This window comes from Gambusia affinis, linkage group LG23, assembly GCF_019740435.1.
Source record: "Gambusia affinis linkage group LG23, SWU_Gaff_1.0, whole genome shotgun sequence".
Lineage (NCBI taxonomy): Eukaryota > Metazoa > Chordata > Actinopteri > Cyprinodontiformes > Poeciliidae > Gambusia > Gambusia affinis.
In genome coordinates, this window is record NC_057890.1 from 14,870,690 (window position 1) to 14,895,666 (window position 24,977).

At 36.7% G+C, this 24,977-nt stretch overlaps 1 protein-coding gene across 2 annotated transcripts in view; it reads right to left on the bottom strand.

Moving 5' to 3' along the window:
* LOC122826304 (liprin-beta-1-like) overlaps positions 1–24,977 on the bottom strand; it is a 107,061-nt gene that overhangs the window by 30,816 nt on the left and 51,268 nt on the right. For both annotated transcript variants that reach the window (XM_044108002.1, XM_044108001.1), the window contains exon 5: positions 5,626–5,694. In XM_044108002.1, coding sequence (XP_043963937.1) covers positions 5,626–5,694 — 69 coding nt within the window. The remainder of the gene's footprint in view (positions 1–5,625; positions 5,695–24,977) is intronic.

Genomic DNA, 24,977 nt, shown 5'->3' on the forward strand with positions numbered 1-24,977 from the left:
CTGGAGGCCAATTCTTTGAAGCAATACGGAGTAAAAAAAAAAAAGCTGCTGACCTCAACTCTGTGTCATCCTGCTGCTGTCTGTTATTACCATATAATGGTAGAATGACATGAATAAGAGGCTCAACCTCCTTCCATCAACACCAAAACACGACAGGATGAAGTCGGACTTTAGTGACAAACAACGAAAGATTTTTCTACTATGTTGGTTTCGCATGCAAGTTCGTCTTTCAATTTTACCATTTTATATTAAATAGTAATATATCTTACCATTTTATATGAAAGAAAGGTAAAATGTATTGCCATTCTTTCCATTCTATATTAAATGGTAAGGTTCCCGAAAACTACAAAACAGCTGAAACACTGATTGTGTTTAAAAACCAACCCGATTAGATTTGCTTTGGAAACATTACAAACGAAACATTAACATTCAGATGCTGACCAAATATAATGCTTCTATTGTTGATTGTGTATTCTATAACTTTGTTTTTTTGTGTGTGTGTTTTTATGATGTAAAGCACTTTGAACCACCTTGTTGCTAAAATGTGCTACATAAATAAACTTAATTGATTTTTTGATTGATTGTTTCTCTAAAACGTATCATCCCAAAACCATTATTCTACTTTGGGTGTTTCCACTGCGGAGTTTCAAATCGGCTGTGCCGTTCCTGACTATTACAAAGAAAAGAAAAGCATTTAAAAACTAATTATGACTTTTTCTTCTAATTCTGAGCTACAGTGAAATTACTACTCAAAACCCACCTGTTCTACCTGGCTTGACCTCTTCTTAATTTGTAGCTATTTTATGTTTATGTTTGTCTGTGCTTTCCAGAAACCAACCAACACCTGTTTGGAAAGAGAAGGGCTGCTGATTTTCTAAAGTTTTCTACAAAAAACAAATAGCAGCAGGAATGGTGCAACACTGCCTTCAACACAGCAGTCACAGGAGGAGCAGCGAGCCGTCTAGACGAGGCCTGACCTTTCTGTTGCGATCCGTGTTGCACTAAAGTTCAGGCGTTTTCAGAACTTCTGCATAACATAAACTGACTGGTTACAAACACTGACCTTAAGTAGCGTTATATTATACTTTCTAAACATAGGTTCAGGGCTACTACCAAACCTAGTGGGCTTATTTTACCCTGTTTCCCCTCTCACTTTCACTTCTGTTTGCTAAACTTCCATCAAAGTTCTCGTTAATTGTTAATTTTGTCACAATTATTTGATGAAAGTGTGCAGGGGAGCAGCTCATTTCTAAAAGATTGGCAGCTCTGCGATCATTTCATGAAGTGATCATGAAATGCGATCATTTCATGAATTTGATCCTTCAACAGAAATCTTTCATCTTTAGCAGGAGAGCAGCAGTTACCCTTCTGTTGCTTCTTTGCATGACCCTGTTTGTCAAGTGTGTTTGTGTCTTGTGAGGTTAATGTCAAACACCTCCAATGTGAGTCTCCAAACTCTCACATTCGCCGTGTTTTTTTTCTTCTTCTCCGGTTTTATGCCACCTGCTGAGTTTTCCTAAGGATATGTCACCATTCCTGTCATGGACAAAAGCAGATGAAGGAGAAAATGGAAATGGAAATGGTGGAGAAAATTAATTGTCCAATTTGTCAAAACATATGATTCAGTCTGTGATCAAATCTTTCAGTGGTAATCAACTGATCTAAGACCAATTTTCTTGATTTTTCAAACTATAAATTTGGCTTTTACTACTTCCAACTTGATATTTTTACATTCGATACATCTTTATGCTTTAATGTCTTCAAACTTCTGTTTAACTTGTTGTTGTTTGAGTGTTGCAAAACTCCCCCCAAAATATAAGAGATTTGAAACAATTCCAGACAATACATGATTTTAGAAGCTTACTAGCGTAAAATGGATTTCAGCCCCTTAATCTTATTTCTGCACAACAGCCTGCTGGAGATAATATAATCCGCTCAACAGTTTGTGATTTGGGGGAATAGTATGAGCGGTTTGCCTTCACCCTAAAAAACTTCGCACAATTTACAATAAAAGACAGGAACGTTTAGGAAAAGTCAAAAGTCAAAATTAGTATTTAGCAAAATAATTCAAAGTAAAACTGGACGTTTCTCGGACTGCAGAGTTCAAAATTGCCATCATCCAAAGGTTGGGGTTTAAAATTGTAACAAAAGTGTTTTACACTTCGATAATAAGAAAAGAATCAGCCTGTGAAGACAAATATTTCAGATGCCAATGTTAATATTAATTCCAGTAGAAGTTATGTGATAAAGACAACCTAGAGGTGTTTTTTTTTATTTTCTTTTTACCGCGTTCGAAGGTTTATCCAGAAGCTGTTTTGAAAGAGCTTACCCTGCAGGAGATTGATCACAGGATTAATGCAGCAGGGCCTCAAAGAGACGCCTACGCTTTGCCCGTTGTTTTAATCTGGGGATTCTGGCATTATTTACACTACTTTCAAAATGAACCCTCAAAGGTCCATTTTCTGTTCTCTCATAGTTGGTGCTGAAAGAATTGAAGCTAAATATTTATTCAGACAATATAAAAACACAAACAACTGTCTAAGTTCTGCTAGGATTCCCAACATTTTTCTATCCTATTTGCTTTTATCAAGTAAATAAAAACATTATTTACAGCCAAATATGCTGATTAACAAACACTGATCTAAAATTTTAGCTGCAGTTTTTCAAATGTTTGATTTCACTCTTTTTCAATGAGAAACGATTCATATTTTTTATCTTATGCACAACTACAAAAATCCATTCATGCACTTCAAAGATTTTTCCACAATTTATCTGACAGACCAAGACAAAATTAGAAATAATTATGAAGCAGAATGGCACTTTGCAAACATTAATCTGAACCCTCTTTACTCAGATGGCCTTACATAAACCCAATTACCTTCACAAAACTCCTAATTTTGAAATAATGTTGCATAAGTTTGCTTTGCTGCACAGATGCAGATGCCAGAACATCACCAGACACAGAAAACCTGGCATGTCTGATCTGAGGACTAAGAAATTTAAGATGCAGCGGTGATGCGTTCTCCTCTGTGGTCGGACAGAGGAGCCTCAATATAAACATAATCAGATTCACGCCAGAAACACGCCACATCCCATCAGCCAGAGAGGGAGCCAGATGCTGGACTGATCTGTTTTATCGCTTATTCAGATGGTGGAGTGGGAATATCACCTCACACACATCAACAATACCGCCATAAATCTAATTTTGCTAATTGGATAAAGATGAAATTAGAATAGGAGTCTTTATTGCCAACTATAATCACATCTTTAATATCTCTTTTTATTTGTACCAAGTACTTTGATGATACAGTTAGAAGAAATAACACGTTCAATAAATTCAATTAGGATGCATCAATCTGCCATAATTTTAATTATTCGATTTAGAAATAAATATCTGACATTATCTTTATGATCATGATTATTAACAACAGCTCTGTTCACACTTTTCTGAGTCCCACATCGTTTTGGCACCGTGAGAGAAAACATATGACAGCTTGAATCCTGAATCCCCTCCAAGGACGTTATTTACCCGGTAAGATGTAGGCGGTGCTATACTGGTGCAAAGGATGCAAACAAGCCGAAATAAAGCAAAATAACAGTGACATATGGAGTCTCATTATTATTTTCCACACAAAAATTAACCTTCTGTTTTTATTTCAGAAGTTTGAACACATCAGGGCCTTTTTGAGCTTTATTTTCTTATTTCTTTTATAGATGTTAATAACTTTGTTTCTCATTTGTAGTTGAATTTCTTTATATAAGTGCCTGAAGTTTTTCTTTTTGAGATGCTTCAGCCTACATCAGGTTGTCAAACTGGTTCTAGTTAAAGTAAATTTTGTGTATGCAGGAGATTTAAAACAGATCTTGACCAAAGTGCTGTACATTTAAACAATCAAATGAGCAAAAAGGAAAAAAAACCTAAGAAAATCAGGCCAGCATTTAAGAAAGGAGACATAAAAAGAGAAACTGTTCTCCAATTTCAAAAGTATAACTTAAAAATAAATAATAAAAACTGACTGGCAGCCAGTCGGTGTTCTTTTTGGACCAGCCGCTGTGACAGATTGGCACCTGAATAAAAAACATTACAACAGAGGAGATGAGATGGAAAAAAGGCATGAACAGCTCTCTCAAATGGCTTCAGTTGTGTAAATAGTCAGAGATGGAAGAAGCTTTGATTTTCAAAAATTCACTGAAAGATTTTAACCAGGGATTGTTTTCAGAAATCACAGGGACCAAACACAAAACCTCTGTTGTCTGCTCACTTAAACTAGAAAAAGTTTAAGGCCATCTATGTCTTAACGTCTTCAAAATAACCAATTAAAACCTTCATGAAACGACGGATGCAAAACTCGCTCGTTTGATTCAGACACTTCACTTTGTTTAAACTCAAACTTGATTTTTGCTGCCTCTGGATCTGAACTGCAGCACCGAGGAAATCACAGACGGTCATCACATCAGTTGAACACTGTAATTGGTCTTTCTGGCAATCAGTTCACTTCACATAAGCGTTTAAGAAAGAAAGCGATTGGTAGCCTGGCAACCTCTTCCCAGATGACATCATACTCAGCATCAGCTGGTAAAACAGGTGAGCTCTGCTGGCTGACGTCGTTTCTAACAGATCTGCCACTAATAAAATATTCAGGGTGCAGAGAAACATGTTGTGCATCAGTAACAGCATGAGAGACTTTGATTACTTTGGCATTTTATTCATCTAGACTCAGTAGAGAACGCACAAACAAACAAACAAGGTTATCAATATCTGGTTATTTGTTTCATTCATTAGCTCATTAGATCTGAGAAAGGCTTTCAAAAATAAGAAGGAGTTTGTTTGGGGTTAAAAAGCAAAAATTCAAGTTATGTCTTGAGTTACTGGTTTTCAGAGTCTTCGTGATTTTAAGTGGAGCGTAAATTCATTAAGTTTGTGAGTTGAAAGTAAGGGAGTTACTTCAGTCTTGGCTCTTTAGATTTAAAATAATACAATCTGCTGCAGAGTTTTGCTTTAACAGAACATTTTTTGATGAACCCAGAACAACATGCTCCTGTACTGAACATTTTGGCTTTTATTCAATTTGCGTGTCCTAACCTCGGCTTTATACACTAAGTGCCTGTTGAAACATCTTTAAAAAGTGATTACAGCTGATAGCAGAGTCTCTGAGGGAACCATTTATCGTAGTTGCAGGAAATAAAAAGCATTTTCAGCCACATGTGCACATGCGAGAGTCTGAAAATGCCAGTGCAAGAGGAAAGAATCTGCTTTTATCTGTCTTCTCCAGGTTCTGTTTTCCAAACGATAAAAGCATCAGAGCATCAACAGTGAAAGGGCTTCGTTGATTTAGCACAAACAGATGAATCATCTTACCTGGCTTTTCAATTAAATACGGTTAGCTTCTCTTCGTTCCTTTGAATCAGGCAGTGCCGGAGAAAATGGTGTCAATTTAGAGGCTTTCGTAATTGCCGAATTATGCTCTCCGGGTGTTTCCAACTGGGATCAACAGGGTGGAATGTGTTGGGGTCAACGCGGTGTGTAATGTGCTTCCTGTGGCACTCTGTGCTCTGGCCTCTGAGCTGCAGGAGAGGTTGTGTGTGTGTGTGTGTGTACGGGAGTGTGTTGTTTGTCTTCTGTACCTTGACGATGTGAAAGCGGCGATGAGCTCGATCCTCTGCAGCCTGTTGCTAGGTTTCCCTGCACTCCACCTGGCAGAAGACAGACACAGCAGAGCGTTTTCAGCTAAAGCGTAACGTTTTAACACAGACGTACTCGTGATATGAGCTCATTTCTGTGGATGTATTTTCTTCTTCAGACAGTAAAAACATTTGATATTTTATATTTAAACCTGTCAGCTTCTTTTAGTTTATTACAACATGTCACTTTCCTTTGAATTTCAATTTATTTCCAACGGGACATTACATATTCATCAACCCAAGTACATTAAAACAACCACGCAAATATGCTAAACCCAAGGTCCGTGGGCCAAATCCGGCCCGCCACAACTTTTTACGTGGCCCCGTAGATTCCAGACTAAATACAAAGTGAGCTTAAATATTATGTTATCAGTCAAATCAATGCAGCTTTTATCTATTTACTGACCAAATTACATCAATCAGTCCCTCCAGTTTCTTGAGAATTATTAAATTCTCAAGATAAACAAATTCCTGCAAATTTTTCTCAAAATTTGTCAAAAACTTTCTTACTTGTATGAAACAGCTGCCTCAGCTTTAGTTGATGTCTATACAGCAAGTAACAACAAGTCACATTTACCGTCATAAATAAGCGCAAATATAGCAAATATTTCCAAATTATTACCAGAAACACTTTGATTTTTATAGCAAAAAATCGCAAAAAGAATCACAAAATCCTGGAGGGGCTGAAAAGATCTTCAATAATATTTAAGTTTAAGAATTTATTTATATTTTAACAGCTTGTGAAGAAGTTTTATCAATATATTCTGGCACAACCGGCCCTTTAGGAGCATTCATGACCCAAAAGGAAAATGAGTTTGACTCTCATGTAGAAACAGGAGCTAATTTTCACCTGGCAGGTTGACAGTAAAAAAATTGACACACATATGAATGAACAGATATAATTTACTGAAAATTACAAGAAATGGTTAATAATGGTACAAATTAGCAGTTATAAAAAAGTAAGCCAGAACGATAAAAACAAACATTTAAGGTTGTTTAAAGACGTTCATAGAAAACGTGATTTCAGTTTCGATTATTCAGAAGCCACTGTTTAACTGATTTTCTCAAACTGTTCAATGATCTGATGCTTCTTAGTTCTAATGTTTTCCAAGAGTGTGATTAAGGAAGCAATTAGAGTAGGAATTATTTTTTCCTGATCTCATCATTCTGTACAAACGTCGTCGTTAAGGCTCTTTATATTTCACAGCCAGACTTTTTCTTGTAATCTTTCAAAGTGGACTTAATCAAAAGTTTCTGAAGGTCTTTTATTGTTTTCTTTGGATGATTTTCTCCTTATGCTGGTCCAGTAGTTGACCGTTTTCAGCTGATTGTTTTCTTTTTACAGTTATTTATCCATCTGTGAGTCACATACAGCAGACGACGAAGCAAAAAGCCAATTTTAAATTGCAGTCTGGCACATAATGCAGCTTTGTCTCAAAATTAATAAAAGCATTGTTACGACATGAACTATTTTACCTGTAAAGGTTTTGTTCCTCAAAGGAATATTAGCTCAAAACTTGGAAAAAAGTGATGTTTTACCCTTGTACTGCTTTTAAATATCAATCATGATCAACAAAATTTGACATAAATGGCTCACCAGGCACAAAAATCAACTTTTTAAATTGCAATCTCAGTCCACAGATGTAAATATTAAAACCTGTGAGGTGTGTTTATGAGAAAAACCAGGACTGAAGACAATATAAATAAGCAAAAAGGAGAAATCTCTTCCCTCCATTTCTGTTGTTTTTGCTCTTTCAGTTCATGTTGTGACGTTTGATCTGGAGGGGAGAAAGGTAAAGGTGAATCATTGTTTTACAGTGAATCACTCCTTTCAGCTGTTGTAGGAAATTGACTACACTGTAAAACAATTGAAGCTGGTTTAGCTTGAAGATGAAAGTCCAACTTCTGCCTTGAAAATGCAGTTTAAGTCAACAAGAACATAGTTTTGGTTTTAACTCAGAAATTAAAGTTCATGAAGTTGATTTAACAAGAGACAAGAAGTTTTCTAAACATTGTTTTTTAAATTCATTAATCTTGAATTGTAATTTTTAACTCAATGCTGCAACTTAAACCAAATAATTTGTTAAAGGGCCACATTTCTGTATTATTTTCACTCACAATATAAAGTGAAACTACTTATTTTAAATTCGTGTTTCAAATTGCATGAACAAAATTCCAATAAATCCAGCTCAAAAACATTAAAATAAACATTTACTTTAATAACACACAATTGTCAGATCAATGTAACACACTTCCATCTCAGGAGACAAAAACATGCCGCTAAGCATTCTGGGAAATAGTTCCCACTGCTGCCTTTTTCTTATTTCAGTTTTTTAAAAAACTCTAGTTTATTCAACTCTTGGAGGTTTAAAAAAATATTTAAAAAGCCAACACAACTTACTACTTACTAGATTCAAAAATCTGAAACTTGCTAAATTTATTTGACTTAAAAGAGTAGAAGATAGAAGACACAACTAAGAGCAAATGTTTTACAGAGTACCAGTAAGTGTAAGTCTGGCGATAAGCCGCAATGCATGATGGGGATTGGTGGATGGTAAACAGCATCTGCAGACAAACAACCGATTTCTACTGGGGAGTGGATAATCAGTCATAATCACACAGGTAAAACTTCAGCACCTTTTTGTTACAGTTATAGTCGTGGCTCATGTGAGATTTTGTTTCTGTTATGTTCCTGGAATGTAATAAAAGTTGTGATTCTTTTCAAAGAAGAGACTGCTCCCAGAATAAAGGCACTTAGTTATTCTAAAGAGAGTGTTTTTCTTTGAAAAGAGAAACAAGAACAGAGAAATGTGTTCTCGCTGTTAAGGCTTCAGGATCAAGAACTTTTCTTCTGGCCAGGACATTTTAAATTTAAAAATTAGGTGCAGAACTCTTGAGAAGGTCCAAAGGTCTCTTCTTCTGCAAGAAAAGCGTGTGGTAACATTTTATCTGAAGACACTTTTAATCGACTTTTAATGCAACTTTGCATTAAAAGCGTCATTATTTATGACAGCATATTAATATTATCTTCAATAATATCTTAAAATAAAGTGTTACCAAATGTTTGTTCCCAGATTGTGTATTAAGAAAAATTAGATGGAATCTGATCGGATATTTAACCTTTAACGAAAACAAGTTTCTTACTTTAATTCACTTTGGCCTTTTTGGCTTCAAGCCACAGCTTTACCATCATCGCCCTGACGACCACAGACTGATTATGGGATGTCATTGGTCTTGGAGCAGCTGATGGACAAACTATTTATGGAGTGTTCTTTACTTTGATGCTTTAATTTGCAGCTAACAGGCAGGAACTGGACCCTGATCAGGAACTGGACCCTGATCAGGAACTGGACCCTGATCAGGATCTGGACCCTGATCAGAATCTGGATCCTGATCAGAATCTGGATCCTGATCAGGAACTGGACCCTGATCAGGAACTGGACCCTGATCAGGATCTGGATCCTGATCAGAATCTGGATCCTGATCAGAATCTGGACCCTGATCAGGAACTGGACCCTGATCAGGAACTGGACCCTGATCAGGATCTGGACCCTGATCAGGATCTGGACCCTGATCAGGAACTGGACCCTGATCAGAATCTGGACCCTGATCAGGATCTGGACCCTGATCAGAATCTGGACCCTGATCAGAATCTGGACCCTGATCAGGATCTGGACCCTGATCAGAATCTGGACCCTGATCAGGAACTGGACCCTGATCAGGAACTGGACCCTGATCAGAATCTGGACCCTGATCAGGAACTGGACCCTGATCAGAATCTGGACCCTGATCAGGAACTGGACCCTGATCAGGATCTGGACCCTGATCAGGATCTGGACCCTGATCAGAATCTGGACCCTGATCAGAATCTGGACCCTGATCAGAATCTGGACCCTGATCAGGAACTGGACCCTGATCAGAATCTGGACCCTGATCAGGAACTGGACCCTGATCAGAATCTGGACCCTGATCAGGAACTGGACCCTGATCAGGATCTGGACCCTGATCAGGAACTGGACCCTGATCAGAATCTGGACCCTAATCAGGAACTGGACCCTGATCAGAATCTGGACCCTGATCAGGAACTGGACCCTGATCAGAATCTGGACCCTGATCAGAATCTGGACCCTGATCAGGAACTGGACCCTGATCAGGAACTGGACCCTGATCAGAATCTGGAGATTAACTTTTTAAATACCATCTGCTTGTTATGACATAAGTGGAAGTAACTTAGATTTCTTTGCAGAAGAATAAGAGAGCGATCATGTTTCATCGAAGCAGTTTGGCAACACTGGCGGACTTGTGGACCTTTGGCAGAGAGAGAACCGCGCCACCTGAGCTCTCATCTTATTATTTATCAACCTCACAGGTGTGTTGCATGCAGTCTAACGATCCTGGTTCTGAAAGCAACTGAAGCCGGCTAATGAAGAGGTCAGCCGCCCTTTCACTGGTGATCTTAGAAAACCTTCCAGGCTTCATTAAAAACAGAGTTTCTGCAGAATATCAGACTTATTATGTAAATAAATAATACAACTTCCTGAAGTGAAGGTGTAGAGATTTATTATAAAAGCTCTGGATTTGGACCCTTCAGTAAATAATTACTTTAAGTTTTTCTTCTTTTCTGATTTTTTCAAATTAAGTCAACTAGTTATCATCTGTATTTGGATTTTCTGTAAATGTTTTGATTAGCTTTTTTAATCACTGTTAAAAAAATTGTCTCTAATTTACAGTAAAATACCATCAGCTGTGGCCGGCAAAATGTTACCAGATAAATACGGATTTATTCATCTTTAAATAAATAAATACAGATTTATATCGTATTTATATGTATAAATCCATGTAGATTTATACAGATTTTACCGTGAAGATATGGTAAAATTATTTTAAAAATTTTACTGTATAATTATGGATTTTACTGTATTTGTACAATAAAATTCTGGAAATTCTTTACTGTGAATTACAGACTTTTTTTTTTTTTTTTACAGTGTATGTTAATTGTACATTATAAAACAAGGACTTTCATTAAGCTTTTATTCTATTTTTTTTTTAAGTTTTGCTGTGATTTATTTGTTTCAGATCTTCAAATTGTTTCCAAATATTGTTTCAGGAATATGTTTGAACAGATTTTAAATGTTTCTTTTCATGTTTTCTGGGAGACAACACAAATAAAGTTGGTTATTTGGCCAGAAATGTGAGCGGTAAACATCTTCTAGGGAGAGATTGTATGTTTAATATATGTACTAATTCATCCTTTTATTTATCATTTATTGTATTAAATTATTGGAGTGAAATTCTGATCTACCTGCTCAACAAACAGCGTCTTATTTTCCTCTCCGTTTTCATGATTTTTTTGGACAGATGGTATTTATGTAAGTTATGAAATAACAGTGAGCCCAAAGTCAAACTGAACTCAGCATGAAGAAGATTCAAAACAATTCAAAATGATCATTTCTGTTCACAGCTCCAGTTTATATCCGTCTGCGGTTCTCGAGCTCCGCTGGAGTTCAGCAGTCCAGCAGAAATAAGAACAACTTGACATCTTTTTAACTATTAACTCCTTTTTTATGTTCTTTCAGATTGCTACAGGCTGCACATGTAGACATCTCACAGAAATGTTGCCTTAGCCACAAAACTTGCAGAGCTGCATGGAGAAAAAGGGCAACAAAGCTCTTTGTGAGAAAAATCAGCTTCCTGCTGACTGTATGTATTTTCAATAACCGCAACAAATAACATTTCAAAGTTATTGGTGCAGGAATTGTTCTAATCTTTGGATTATAAACCCACCAAGGAGCATTTCAGGTAAGTGATGAATGTATGAAATAAGAAGAAAGCAGCATAGATGAAGGAAAGTAAGTTAATTCAAGTCTTCTGATGAATATTAACCGTTGAAATCTGACATTTATACGCACTGTAAATACTCTTTTTTGCACTACATGACATTAAATCCGGTTAAATCTTTCCTATTTTAAATCTGAAAGGCTTACTAGAATTATTTCTGTTTGCTAAATGGAACAAAATGAGTCTTTAGACAGTTCTTTAAACAAAAATCGTCAGGTGTATGAGGTTTAAAAAGAAAACCAAACCACTGAATGAGCAATGCTGTGATGGCAAATTTAAGTGTGGGTCAAATTTAGTCCTCATCAGAAACTGAATATGATTAATATATTACACCATATGTTCAGTATTGTTTAGTATTGTACAATTAAGTTTGAAAATTTTTAGAAACTACAGAGATTTATTTTACCTTTATTTACTCAATTCAAATATTTTAAGGTCACAGTCAGGTTGAGATTGTGTTAGGTTCAAAGAACAGCTTTAATGTCGCCTTGCAGCAGATTATGTCATAATAAAATGTTAGAAATCAGTAACGGCCTTTCAAGCAGAGGCGTTGATGCTCTTTTTTTTATGTAAACTGTAATTGAAGGGTTCGTTAATTTACTTAATTTGCTCATGCATGCAAGCAGCTAAATCTCACCTCAGCCAAGACGCCTCAAACGCGTCAACACGAATATATTTCTGCTTCACATCACTTTAATGGGATTGCACCAAAGCAGTGCATGCATAATTTAGCTAGCTGGCATTAACCCTCTAACCTCAGGAATGTAACAAACTGAAATTGCAAAGCAACCCGTCTAATTTCCGCTTTATTAGCTGCTGTATGTGAATAGGAACTGTAACTGTGAGGAAGTTGCTGGAAGCGGCTCTTTGTAGTCGACTGACACTTCTGTAGAAGAAGAAGGGCAGGAGGACTGCAGTGTCAGTTGTGGGTCGCTGGGAGGACAGGCTCATTATTTCAGCTTCAACGCCACGCGGCGAGAAGCGCGGCTCACAGACGCCTCCATTAGATCGACGGGCGGCCGTGCGTCCACTGGAAAACGCTCTCATGTCTGATGAAAAGGCTGGGCGGCGGGACGCGTAATGGGTTGGCAAGGACAAAATGTGAAAGTCAACACACATCCTGTAATGGTTCTGGTGGGGAACTCGGACCTGCTGGCAGCACTAGATGATTGAGCTTGAGTCTAGTTAACTGTTAATTGTTACGGGAATTGATGGTTTGATTAGTGATGGATCGTCATGAAAACGTTTGAGATGTTTATGCGTATTAAAGGCAGCATGCTTCAGTTTGAAGGTTTTCAGTCAGCTTCACTCAGATTAATTTAAATTTATTGCTTACTTGTTTCATTTTGTTTCTGGTCATCAATACATTTCATTTATTTCAGATTGTATCAATATTTTGTGTTAGTGTTTGGTTCCTTCAGTGCAGGTTTTAACCAGCTTTTGATCAAACTGAGTCTATTCTCACTTTTTTGTCCCAGGTTTTAACTCAGTTTGCTGAATTGAATTGAAAGTGCAAACACCATTACAGCTTTTTATTCCTGCAGTTTTTTCTTTTTAGGCTAAACTTCAGTAAGTTATTACTGATTGATTTGTCTCTCAAACGCTGGTTTTACTTCTGAGGTCTTCTGGATCTGGGTCCTTAAGTTATTGCAACACTGAAGGCTTTCCTACGGTGGCCGACAGGTGCAAATGCGCAGCAAAAGAGAAAACATGCAAACAAAAAAAAGACACGCGCACAAATTAAATGCGGCAAACAAAAAGCAAATAAAATGCAGCAAACAAAAAAGAAAACACCCCCGAATGAAATGCAGCAAACAAAAAGTGTTGAAAACGGAAGTGCTCCAGACCACTAGGGGGAGTCAAAGAAAATAGTATTCATTTCTATGGGACCAGATGCAAGATTCAGAGAAAGAAATTTGAAAGACAGTAAAGGTACGTATTACTATATTTCTTTTCAGATATGCCGTCTTTTATAATATTATAAATATTATAAAAGAAGACATATTATATTATTATAATATTTATAATAACTCTTCTTTTTTGTTTGCGTCTCTCTTTTTGTTTGCTGCATTTCATTCGGGGGTGTCTTTTTTTTGTTTGCATGTTTTCTTGTTTTCTCATTTGCTGTGCATTTGCACCTGTTGGCCACCGTACTTTCCTCTAAAATAACTTAAAATGCTAAAATAAAAAATAAACGAAGCAAAGGAGGGCAATAAGTTAGGAGTTCAGAGATTATTTAAACACCAAGGGAGTGTGGCTGACCTAGTTTCTTAGTGTAAAAAAAACCCTGTTATGTAACTGAACAACTTTGCACCTCATCTTTAATTGTGTTGACATAAAAACATTTGGTGTGAAAATGACTCAAAGCAGCTTTTACAAGGTTTCCTCTGATCGTCTCTTTAATTACTAGGGATTTACTGACGCAGTCCTTACAGACAGCAAACCAAAACACATCAAGCAGAATATACATATATATATATATATTTGTGTTTTTCTAAGCTTTTTTTTAATTCTGCATCTAGTTGTTGGTCAAAACCTCAATATCTTTCAGTTACTGAATGAATAAAACTACTTACTATGAAAAATCTGAAAATATGTGAAAACATTTTGCACACCTACAGGCTTAAAGTAAAAGTTTAAGATGCTGCAGTGTGTTTGATAAAAGTAGGTGTTCATTTATGTCCATCAGAGCTTTTTTAGTTGTTGGATATATTAAAAATGTTAAAGGTCTTGATTTGTTGAGCATTAAGAGTTTATTTGTAAGTGCAGAGGTGGAACAAGAAGTTGAAGTTCATTCCTCACTTACACGTTCCTGATTCCTGATCCACGGCTCTCCATTTTCACTCTTCTTCTGTCCTTGTACTTGATCAAGTTAGCAAACTGTGTGATGAGAAACCTCCAAAAGAAGTACAGAGGTAAATAAGTTCGTGGCCTGTAAAAAGTACACCTCGCTCCGTGCCTCTGTGTTCAGCTGAACCAGTTCACTTAGAGAACTAGTTCTGCCTCTAACCACCAGTTCTCTCTGTTTCTCAATCCACAGAAAGACTTTTGGTTCAGGGCTTTAGTTAGCTGTGCCTCTTTCCTAGTTTAAATTGTTAATGGAGCCACTTCTCCGATTTAGACTAAGGCTGCAGCGATACACTAATATTACGATATAATATGTGATATTCTGCTCACGATAATCAGTGAACAATACAATTCAATAAATTTTTAAGATTTTCTGAAAGATTTTAGAGGGACAGAGTGACTTCGGTGACATTTTGTGATGTTCCATAAAGTTGGATTGAACAAATTGAACTGATGGTGTAATAAATGTTTTTGTTATACATTTGCTTTGTTTAAATGTTAATTGTGTGGCTTTGTTTGTCTGGATATGCAGAAAAAGAACCTTTTTTGTCTTATTCACTTATATTAGGCAATGTAATTTATCTATTTCATTTCATTATTTAATGAATTGTAACTGGTTGTTTCATTGCGTGTAATTTTTAATGTACATGTGCAGATTTAATTCAGGAGGATTTGAAATAAAACTCAAAGTGGGACTTAATGCATCGATACTCGTGGATGAAAAATTGATACTTTCTGAGGAGAAAAATATTGATAAATATTGTAGAATCAATAAAACTACACAGCCTTAATTTGTATGTAATTGGATCTAATATGACAGGGATAAATTGAATCAATTAGCTCATCCAACGCACTTGTCTTTGCAGGGTTGTGGGGTAATTTAACTCAACTCATTTCATTTATACTGCACCAATTTCCATCAGATCTCACCTCACAGCACTTCACAAAGCAAATAGGTACAATTTATATACAAAAATATACAGTCAGTTCAATCCAATCATATGTACAGATTCAAAGGCAGATGCTTACATGCCAGTTTGATGCTGTATCAATTGCAATGTGTTACTAAATTTGCAGAAGTCCATCATGCATCTGGTGACAGTTGACAACAACAACTGATTTTTAACAGGAAGAACCTCCAACAAAACCTGACTGACCTGCCACGGCCGACTCAGACTTTGGGAACATGGAGCAGAAAATAACACCAGAGAAAACACAAAATCAGCAGTTCAGACGTTCCCAACACACAGTGACAGAAATAGCTCCTTCAGTTGCTTTGTCAAGGAGAGTGAGGTTTAAATACAGAAAGAGAGCGTGAATTTTCGACTGAACTGGAAATAAGAGAAAAAGCAACCAAGAAGAAACTCTGAAACCTCTTCAGAAGCAAATAACCTTCCTTACCTCATTTTAATTTCATTCTCCATAGAAACAGGCCAAATCGTTTAATCAGTGTGAACAGAAAGAAGACATCTGTCATAAGAAACCATGTGGGGACCGACTGGATTTCCTGGTGTCTTTCCAGTGCAGACTCACCTCCCGGTCTTTATTGGCTCTGTATCTCCGACCCTGTCACTACACGTCGCTTGCAATCACAATAGCGCCTTGTTTTTTTCCTGTCATCCCCTTCAGCTCTAGGACGACGCTTATGTAACACAATGCACGATGCGTGATCACCAGCCTGCTTGTCTCTCTCAAGAAAATCAATCTGCTCCATCTCTTCTCACCTTGCCCTTTTCTCACAGCGCAGTGCTGCTACTTTGTTTTCGCTGTTTGCCATGGGTTCAGTGTGTTTCCTGCCTGTACGCCTGAACAGTGGGGGTTCCTCACTGTGACTAAGAAGCAAGACTACCACTCTGCCCACAAACAAAAACACATACTGAGTTTGAAGTTTATTCCTCATGAAATGTGGTGCTCAAAGACCAAATATTTTCAAGCAGCTGAAGGCGGTTAGTAATTACTGTCTCCGAGGGCTGATGTTTTAAATGTTTTTGCTTTGAATCTCTCAAAAGACTCAAAGCAAACTCAAATGAGTCTCGGAGAAGGACGTGTACAATTAATTTGCTGTCAAACACATGCAAGTCTGAGAGGGACAAATGTGATGCACATAAAACATTCTGTTGCACTTCACTACACAGGAGAGGCAGGAAATATATTAACCTTTCAGGCAGCAGGAGAACCATCCAGTGAATGCATCTGCGATTAAAGGTTACGGGAAGATTTGGAGTAATGAAGCAAAGATGCAGAGGAGAGGTAGGATGAGAGATCCAACAACACAAATACACAAATCACACTTCATCCGTCTAGATGTATTCTTGAAATGATTCTTTGTAGGTAATGTAAACAGTAAAATAGAACCTGTAGATCTTGATTTTTTTTTTTTTTCATTTCTTGTGGCTTTCAGAGTTGAAATTGTTGGTGAAGACCATTTATAAAATGACTGAACTGGAGTTGTTTCAGCTAACTGGAGCAATTCTGATATTAGGAGGTTTGGGTGTCACATTGTTGCTGATTTAGTTCAATAAGTAAAAAATGTGATTGTCTTTGGTTTGCATGTAATTAAATCATTTTCTAACTTTTTCGCATTGAAATAGTTGCATTAGGTACAAATAAACATATTAAAATCTAATGTCTCTTCAGGTCCTATTGATGAGGTTAGCATTGGAGTTTTTTGGAATAACCTTTTCGCCTTAATAAATGAAATCATCATCATTGTTTGGCTTAGTTTACCTAAACAAAGTTTCATCAAAAAAGCAGAAGAAACCAGTTCCTAAATTCTGGGCAAAACAAGTAAACAACAATAAAAAAGACAAGAGAGCCTTTAAATTATTGTCCAGCAGTTTGTTTTGAATCTCTGGAGATAATTGTCTCATTATCTCTGATAATGTTTTTGCTGATTCAACGGAGGATTAGTGCTGCAGAGAAGTAGCTCTGTTTTCACTGAAAGAACTGTGACCTTTTTTAAACTGAGAAGTCAAAATAAGAGAGTATCAGAGAGTACTTTGGTAGCATAACGAGTTAAAGAAATTAGGAGAACGTCAGTGGCTCTCAATCCACTGACATTGATAAAATAATAAAACCAACAGCAACCTTTTTGGGAGAGTTAGCCGAATTGTTTCTTAATATTCCTCTGGAAATTCTAGTTTTCTCTCTGAATCAGCCTGAAAATGTTAAAGTTGATCACAGCAGGAGAAGGCAAGTCTTCAGCACCACATTTCCTACGAAAATCAGCAAGCCGTAACTTAATTTTCTAGAATCATGCGCTTTGAGAACCAACAAATAATGTATTTTTCTAATGATATGCAGAATGGCTGTTTGTCCTTTGTGTTTCTCTGCGTTGGGCTTTGATGGACAGGATGCAACCCGACTCTCGCCTCTCTGTTGACATCAGTCTCACCTTCCTGAGAGTAAAATATTATGCTTCCCATAAATGACATGCTTGATTGTTGTCACCCAAAAGGTGAACGCTCTCCCACACGGAGGGTGGCAGGGGTGTAAATTGTTTGGGGTAAATAATTGATCTGTCACACAGGCCCATTTGTCTTTGCCACTCAATAAAATTGGAAATACAAAAAAACACGGCATTCGTTAAAGGAAGGTGTGTGTGTTGATCTTCATAAGTGAATCTTTAGAGGCTTTTGACTGAAGACTGTAGCTGTATTAGTGTCTCATGCATCCATGAAGCCTCCATTCTTAATTATTCTGACATTTGGGGTCATGGTTCGGGAAATATTTGAGCTTTTGAGATGCTAATCAACTGCTAATGGCTGTATAATATGTTGTTGTCATAGTTATGTGTCACAAATGTCTGAAAATTAAAAGGTTTGAGCAAAAATCCAAAACTAAAGCATCAACAGCTCCAACACAAGTTCTAACATTACCAGCTAATGTGCTCAGTTAATCAATAACTGTAGGTAACGTTCATTGATCAGCATGAACCATTATTTCCTGTCCAGCAGACGCCCACACTGAGCCTCAGAGTGAAACGACGGCGCAATGAGTCGGTGGATTGATGGTTCACCCCATGCATGTACCCTCAATGCTCCTATCACATCTTCTTCTGCATCTGCATAAATGTAAAATACATTATTCTGCTTTTCCATCAATAAAAAACCAAAATCATGTAACCAAACTGGAGTAAAACATTTAATAAGATGACCCAGAAATAGTGGGTTTAGATTAAGAGGCTGTCAGTAACCTGTGTTAAACATGGAAGGAGGAAATTTCTGTCTACATAAAAAAAAGTCTGCATAATCTTAGATAACAGCCATATGGAGAACAGTGATGTGAAAATGTTTTCTGGTTTTGCTTTTGTGTCGCACTTACAGGTTTCACACTAAACAAAATTTAAAATAAAACCAACATAAACAGTGTGAAAACCAAAACTCACTGATAAATACTAGCAAACGTGTCCTTGAGCTGTGTAAAAATCCCTAAACTAAATTACTTTTGTAAGGTAGAAGTTCGGACTTTGACTAGGCCACTCTTAAACCTTTATTTTCAGAGGTGAACTACACTAATTCAAGTCAGCTTGAGACTAAATTACAACTGAAAACCAGTGATCAGGCCCGAAACCTGGGAGTCGTGATGGATTCTGAACTGAACCTTCAGAGCCACGTAAAGACAGTCACAAAGACGGCCTTCTATCACCTGAAGAACATTTCCAGGATTAAAGGACTAATGTCTCAGCCAGATCTAGAGAAACTCATCCATGCGTTTATCTTCAGTCGTATTGATTATTGTAACGGCATCTTCACAGGTCTGTCCAACAAATCAATCAAACAGCTGCAGCTGATCCAGAATGCTGCTGCTCGTGTTCTCACTAAAACCAGGAAGATAGAGCACATAACACCAGTTTTAAAGTCCCTCCACTGGCTCCCTGTAGCTCAAAGAATAGACTTTAAAATACTGTTGTTAGTTTATAAATCACTGAATGGTTTAGCACCACAATACATTAAAGATTTGCTGCTGTTGTATCAACCTTCCAGAACTCTCAGGTTCTGGTTCTGGTTCTGCTCTGCATCTCCAGAACCAGAACCAAACGAGGAGAAGCAGCATTTAGCATCTATGCACCACAAATCTGGAACAAACTTCCAGAAAACTGTAAAACAGCTGAAACACTGACTTCCTTTAAATCTCAACTAAAAACCCACTTGTTTAGAGTTTTATTTGAAACATAATCAATTGCAAATTTATTGACGGAATCTGACTTGATGTTCTGTTTTTATTGTTGATTCTGTGTTGCATTGTGTTTTTGTGTTTGATTTGGTGTAAAGCACTTTGAAATGCCTTGCTGCTGAAATGTGCTATACAAATATAGTTTGATTTGATTTGATTTGATTTAAAGACACAAACTGATAACCAAACGTTGTTTAGGATTTTCTGAATAAAAGCTAAATTTGTGGCTGTATCAACATGATAAATTGCAAAGTTGTGTATTTGTTATAATTTTATTCTGAATTATTTTAATTTTATTTCTGTGGAGTCATACCAGTATGAAAAATCATACGAGAAAAAAATTTACTTCTCTGGTTAGACCACAACAATCACCAAACATAAACAATTACGAAGAAACATTTATTTTATTTTAGCGTGTTCAGAAAAAGAAACTGAAGACAACAGTGAAGACAAAAGTGTCTAAGAGAAACAAAGTTTGTTCTGCTGTAATAATCAATCATCTTTATATCAAGGCTTCACTTAGCTTCTGTTTTTAGATAACAGCTTAATATATGGGATAATTTGAGTGATAAATTAAACCAGAGATGCTGCAAACAAGCTGAAAACATCCCAATTACAGATTAAAACTTAATACTGTATCTAATCATCTTCACACCCTGACAGCAATATCATCAGAGGACACTGGAAACTAAACAACACAGCTCACTTTTGCAGCATCAAGATCTTGTGATCAGAAGAAAACAAATAAATGTTCTTATCTGAAGCTAATTTTTCATTATCTCACAATGATAAGCTTTGTTTTCCCAAGATACCTTCCGATTAATTCATCATTAGTGGCATATAATACATTAAAACCGCATTCAAATGATTAATGCAATATGTGAAATACTGCAACTGCAGAGATCTGCTTGGATATGACATTTATGTCTGTATGTGATTTTGATTTAATTGATTCAAAGCTCCCGAGGATGAAATGATGCAAAAGAAGGATTATTAATAAAAATGTGGTTTGGTCCCAAACTATATCCTCATTGCAAAACTCAACAATTACTTGTTTGTAATTTTGAGAAATCCACTTCAGATTAAATAATCTAAATGTTTAACAGAATCTCCTCCTACTGATGAGAAAGCAAGTAAAACATTTTGCTTTTACATCCTGTTAGACGATGTTTCACTTTGTTTTTTGCACTCAACAGTGTCAATTTTGCTTTTCTACCTGCTAACTATCAAGGGATGTATTGAAATGATTCAATTTCTTTGATGTAAACTTGATTACGCTTTGATAGAGCAGGCAGCAAACTGACTGAGCAAATAATACAACAAAACTTCCAGGGCAGAAGGACGGCTAAGAACAGCTGCCAGCTACAAGTTTCCAACATCCCCATTTTTTAATTTTTTTAATTTTTGGGTGCGTCTGAACTTTCAATAGTTCACTACTTGTCCTAGTAGGTAAAATGTAGTGGTAATATATAACAGAAAGCAAAATATTCTCATTTAAGAAGGCAGTGAGGATTCCTGTCAGAAGCCACATAAAAGAATATGAACACATTTGACTAAAATCAATCTGATTTTCTCAAAATAAAATAAGTTTCTCTAAAATGTATGTTTTTTACATTCCCTTTATGCCCTACTGTACTCTGTACTGCCGTACTCTGTGTAACAGAGTGTAAAACTCCTGGTACTACCCTACATATGGGGAGAAAGTAATCAAAAAGATAATTTTGCGTCCATCATGTTGCTAGTATTTCTCAGAAATGCTTCAGTAATTTTGTGCAAAGAATTCAAAGGGCGCTTTCAGACAAAGTGACAGCTGCATTCAGACTCAGACAGACAGAACAATCTGGGAGAAAAACACTTGACAAAAGAAACTGTTCAACCTAACTTCATCTTTACATCAAACTACACAGCAATCCACGTGTGGAATCTGCTATATACCATTGCTAGGATAAACAAGGACGTCTTAGCTTTAAAAGCAGTGCTAGTGTAAAGATAACAAGCTAATTAGTCATCCATCCACACTAGTTCTGAGTGCTAAATAAAATCTTTTAGTCTGCAAAGCCTTTCCTCACCAACATGTGTTACTACGGTGGCTGAAAATCTAACATGTGCTTCTTCTCTCAGCAGGCGTCTCGGAGGAAACACGGCCGTCATTAACCCACTGCCAGATGTCGAGAGCACCGCCGAGAGACTCCTCTTTAAGTTCACAGTTTGATCTGTGTGATGCCAGTGAAGCTGTGCTTTTCCATCTTTATATGACACATATATTCTACAAAATTTTAATAATAATAAAAAAATGTTCATACTGCTGATTTGCATCCTATCACTGAAGACAAGGTAATGTTACAAAGGTATCAATCAGGAGAAGGCTACAAAGACATACATTTCAAGGTGAAGGTGTCATTGTCATCTGTTTTACCAGGAGCGTTGAACTCATTTTTATTTTGGGCCAAATTAAAACTCTGAAAGTTCTTAAAGGGCCAGTGGTGCCAGAATGAATTGATAAAACCCGTTAAACTGATAAAATATCAATAAACAATCAATAAAATATCAATTATTTCAGCATTCAGTAAGTGCTTCTTAAAATTAAACAATATTGAACATCTTTTCACACTGATCAGCCCGTCCAGGATTTTGTATCAAACATTTTGTGATTTAGAAATATTCGTAAGAATTCTTTTTTTTTACAATACTTGAGCTATGATGTTAAACCTGACTTTTTATTTATCGCCGTTTCACTGACTATAACTTGACTTCAAGTAAGAATGAGGCCGCAGTCACTTAAACCCAATGTTTTGGCCAATTTTGAGAAAATAAAAACTCAGCAAAATCAGAAAAAATGTGTGAATTTTGGAAAAAAGAAACACTGAACTAGCAGCTTTAATAACAACTCACTGTATCTTGAAACAAAGATGGCGGAGACAGTCCTCATTTACAACGCAACCTAATAAACACAGTCTATCTTAGGAATACATGCACAATTTAAAACCTTTAAATAGTGACTTTACCTGTAGTTTGAGATTATGTCTTCAGTTTTTAAAAGGTGTTCTAACTAATTCATCTGCATTCTAACCTTTTCAGTTAAAAATATATAAATATCTACCACAGGCGAATCCTGGACGACTATAATTATCTTGTATGGACCTCTGTAAAGGACAGAAAACTGAGGTATGCTATTATCATTTTACTGTCAGACAAAACAGCACATTTTCACATTTAAGTGAGCCATAAATGTCAAATAATTTTTCTTCTCTTATTGGTTGACTTAAAAGGTTATTCTCCAAAAGTGGGAGTCCACCTTAAACATATCTTCAAATTATCTAAATCAATCTAATCCTTTTTAATTTATGGCTACAGGATATAAAGTCATTTTTAATAGGAGATAATGCCAGAAGGAATATTGGTTTGGCTCAAATATTTTTTTATTTGTTGTTAGGCTTAAAGCAATGTGGTTTTTAAAATATATGGTCATTCTCTCATTTTAAATCTTGAATAATATGCTTCACTATTTCACACAGGGGAAGAATGGTTTAGAAAGATTTTTCCTAAATAAATAAGCCCAAATTGAAAACAGATTTTTGTTTTTATCTTTAATGTTATAATTTGTGTTAAGTTCTGACAAAATTAAATGTGACAAAAAAGGGAAACAGAAGAAATAACCACCGTTCTTGGCACTGCGTGTGCTTTGATATTTTCTGTATGGACTGGAAATTAATAAGTTCTGTTTTGTACATCCAGTTCTTGTTTGTCATTGAAGTTGCATCCTCTATAATCAAGCACAAGACTAAAATTACAATCACGCCAAAGATGAGTAGATAAAAATGTCTTGCAGCAACTGTAGCGTCCTTAGCATTACTTCCCAAGAGGAAAAACGTGAAACAGCTGCAATTTTGGTCTTAATGTGAAATAAATTACATTTCCATTAGAGCTTTACAGTGATGTTTCATCAGCATGTTCCCTATTTTCCTAAAGTTAAGTGGAAACCCGCTATTATACTTGAAATGATGGAAAACAATTTTGTTTTGGTGAACTAAATTTCCGCCTGCTAACATATTTCTGTATCAATATTTTTCCAGTTAACAAATCTTTGCCTCCACTTTAACCAGTCAAAACTTGAGAAAGTAAAGCAAATCATTCTTCTGTCATTGTTTAGGAGCATCACTGTTGTCAGTCTAACAACACCACTTTGTTTGTCGCGCATTCGCCTCTTGAAAAGCAGCCTGACAACCCAAACTGTTGCCTTTTACACTCCTGCCCTATTAACTCCTCCAAAACCATTACCACCATGTCTGATGGTGCACTCTGATAAAAAAGCAAAATAGACCAAGGCTGAAGCTGTCTCTCTGCAAGCTTCAATTACACAACACTGTCATCCCTTCCTTTTGCGTCAGGCTTCTGTGGAAGGTGATTGTTGATGAGCTGCTGCTTCTATAGACATGCTATCTCAGGAGCCCATCCAAGCACCGGGTCGCAGACGGGAAGATAAGATCATCGCCTGCCTGAAAAAGAGCCGAGCCAAAGGCGAGACACTGTGATGGCCTCTTCTCCTTTCTCAGTGTGTTTTACAGGATTGGAGTTAGTGTGAGAAAAAGAATCAATAAGTGATGGGAGTGTGGTTAGAGACAAACAAATTGACAGCGGATACCGAGTGGAGATCATCAAAATAACTTTGTAGTTTTTGATTCTTTTGAACATTTGAATGAAGCTCAACACTAATGTAATATTTTTGATTTATTCAAGGATGCAGGTTTAATAGATACGAAATGGGATCTTGAGTTGTGTTTTTTAAGGTTTGTTTATATTTCCCTAATCTTTATTTTTCCTGTTTTGAAATCCTTAAAGCAGAGCAAATTATATTCTTCTGAGTTCTCTTGGCATCAATACATCCTTGAAATATACTACTGAGTTTATCGTATCCCACTACACAGATGACACTAAGATTTATGTTCGATTATGCAGACAGCACTCAGATTTACATCCAACTACGCAAACGACACCCAGCTTTATGTCCCACTACGCAGACGACACCCAGATTTATGTCCAACTACGCAGACGACACCCAGATTTATGTCCAACTACGCAGACGACACCCAGATTTATGTCCAACTACGCAGACGACACCCAGATTTACGTCCAACTACGCAGACGACACCCAGCTTTATGTCCCACTACGCAGACGACAGTCAGCTTTATGTCCCACTACGCAGACGACAGCCAGATTTATGTCCAACTATGCAGACGACACCCAGATTTATGTCCAACTATGCAGACGACACCCAGCTTTTGTCCAACTATGCAGACGACACCCAGATTTATGTCCCACTACGCAGACGACAGCCAGCTTTATGTCCCACTACGCAGACGACAGCCAGATTTATGTCCAACTATGCAGACGACACCCAGATTTATGTCCAACTACGCAGACGACACCCAGATTT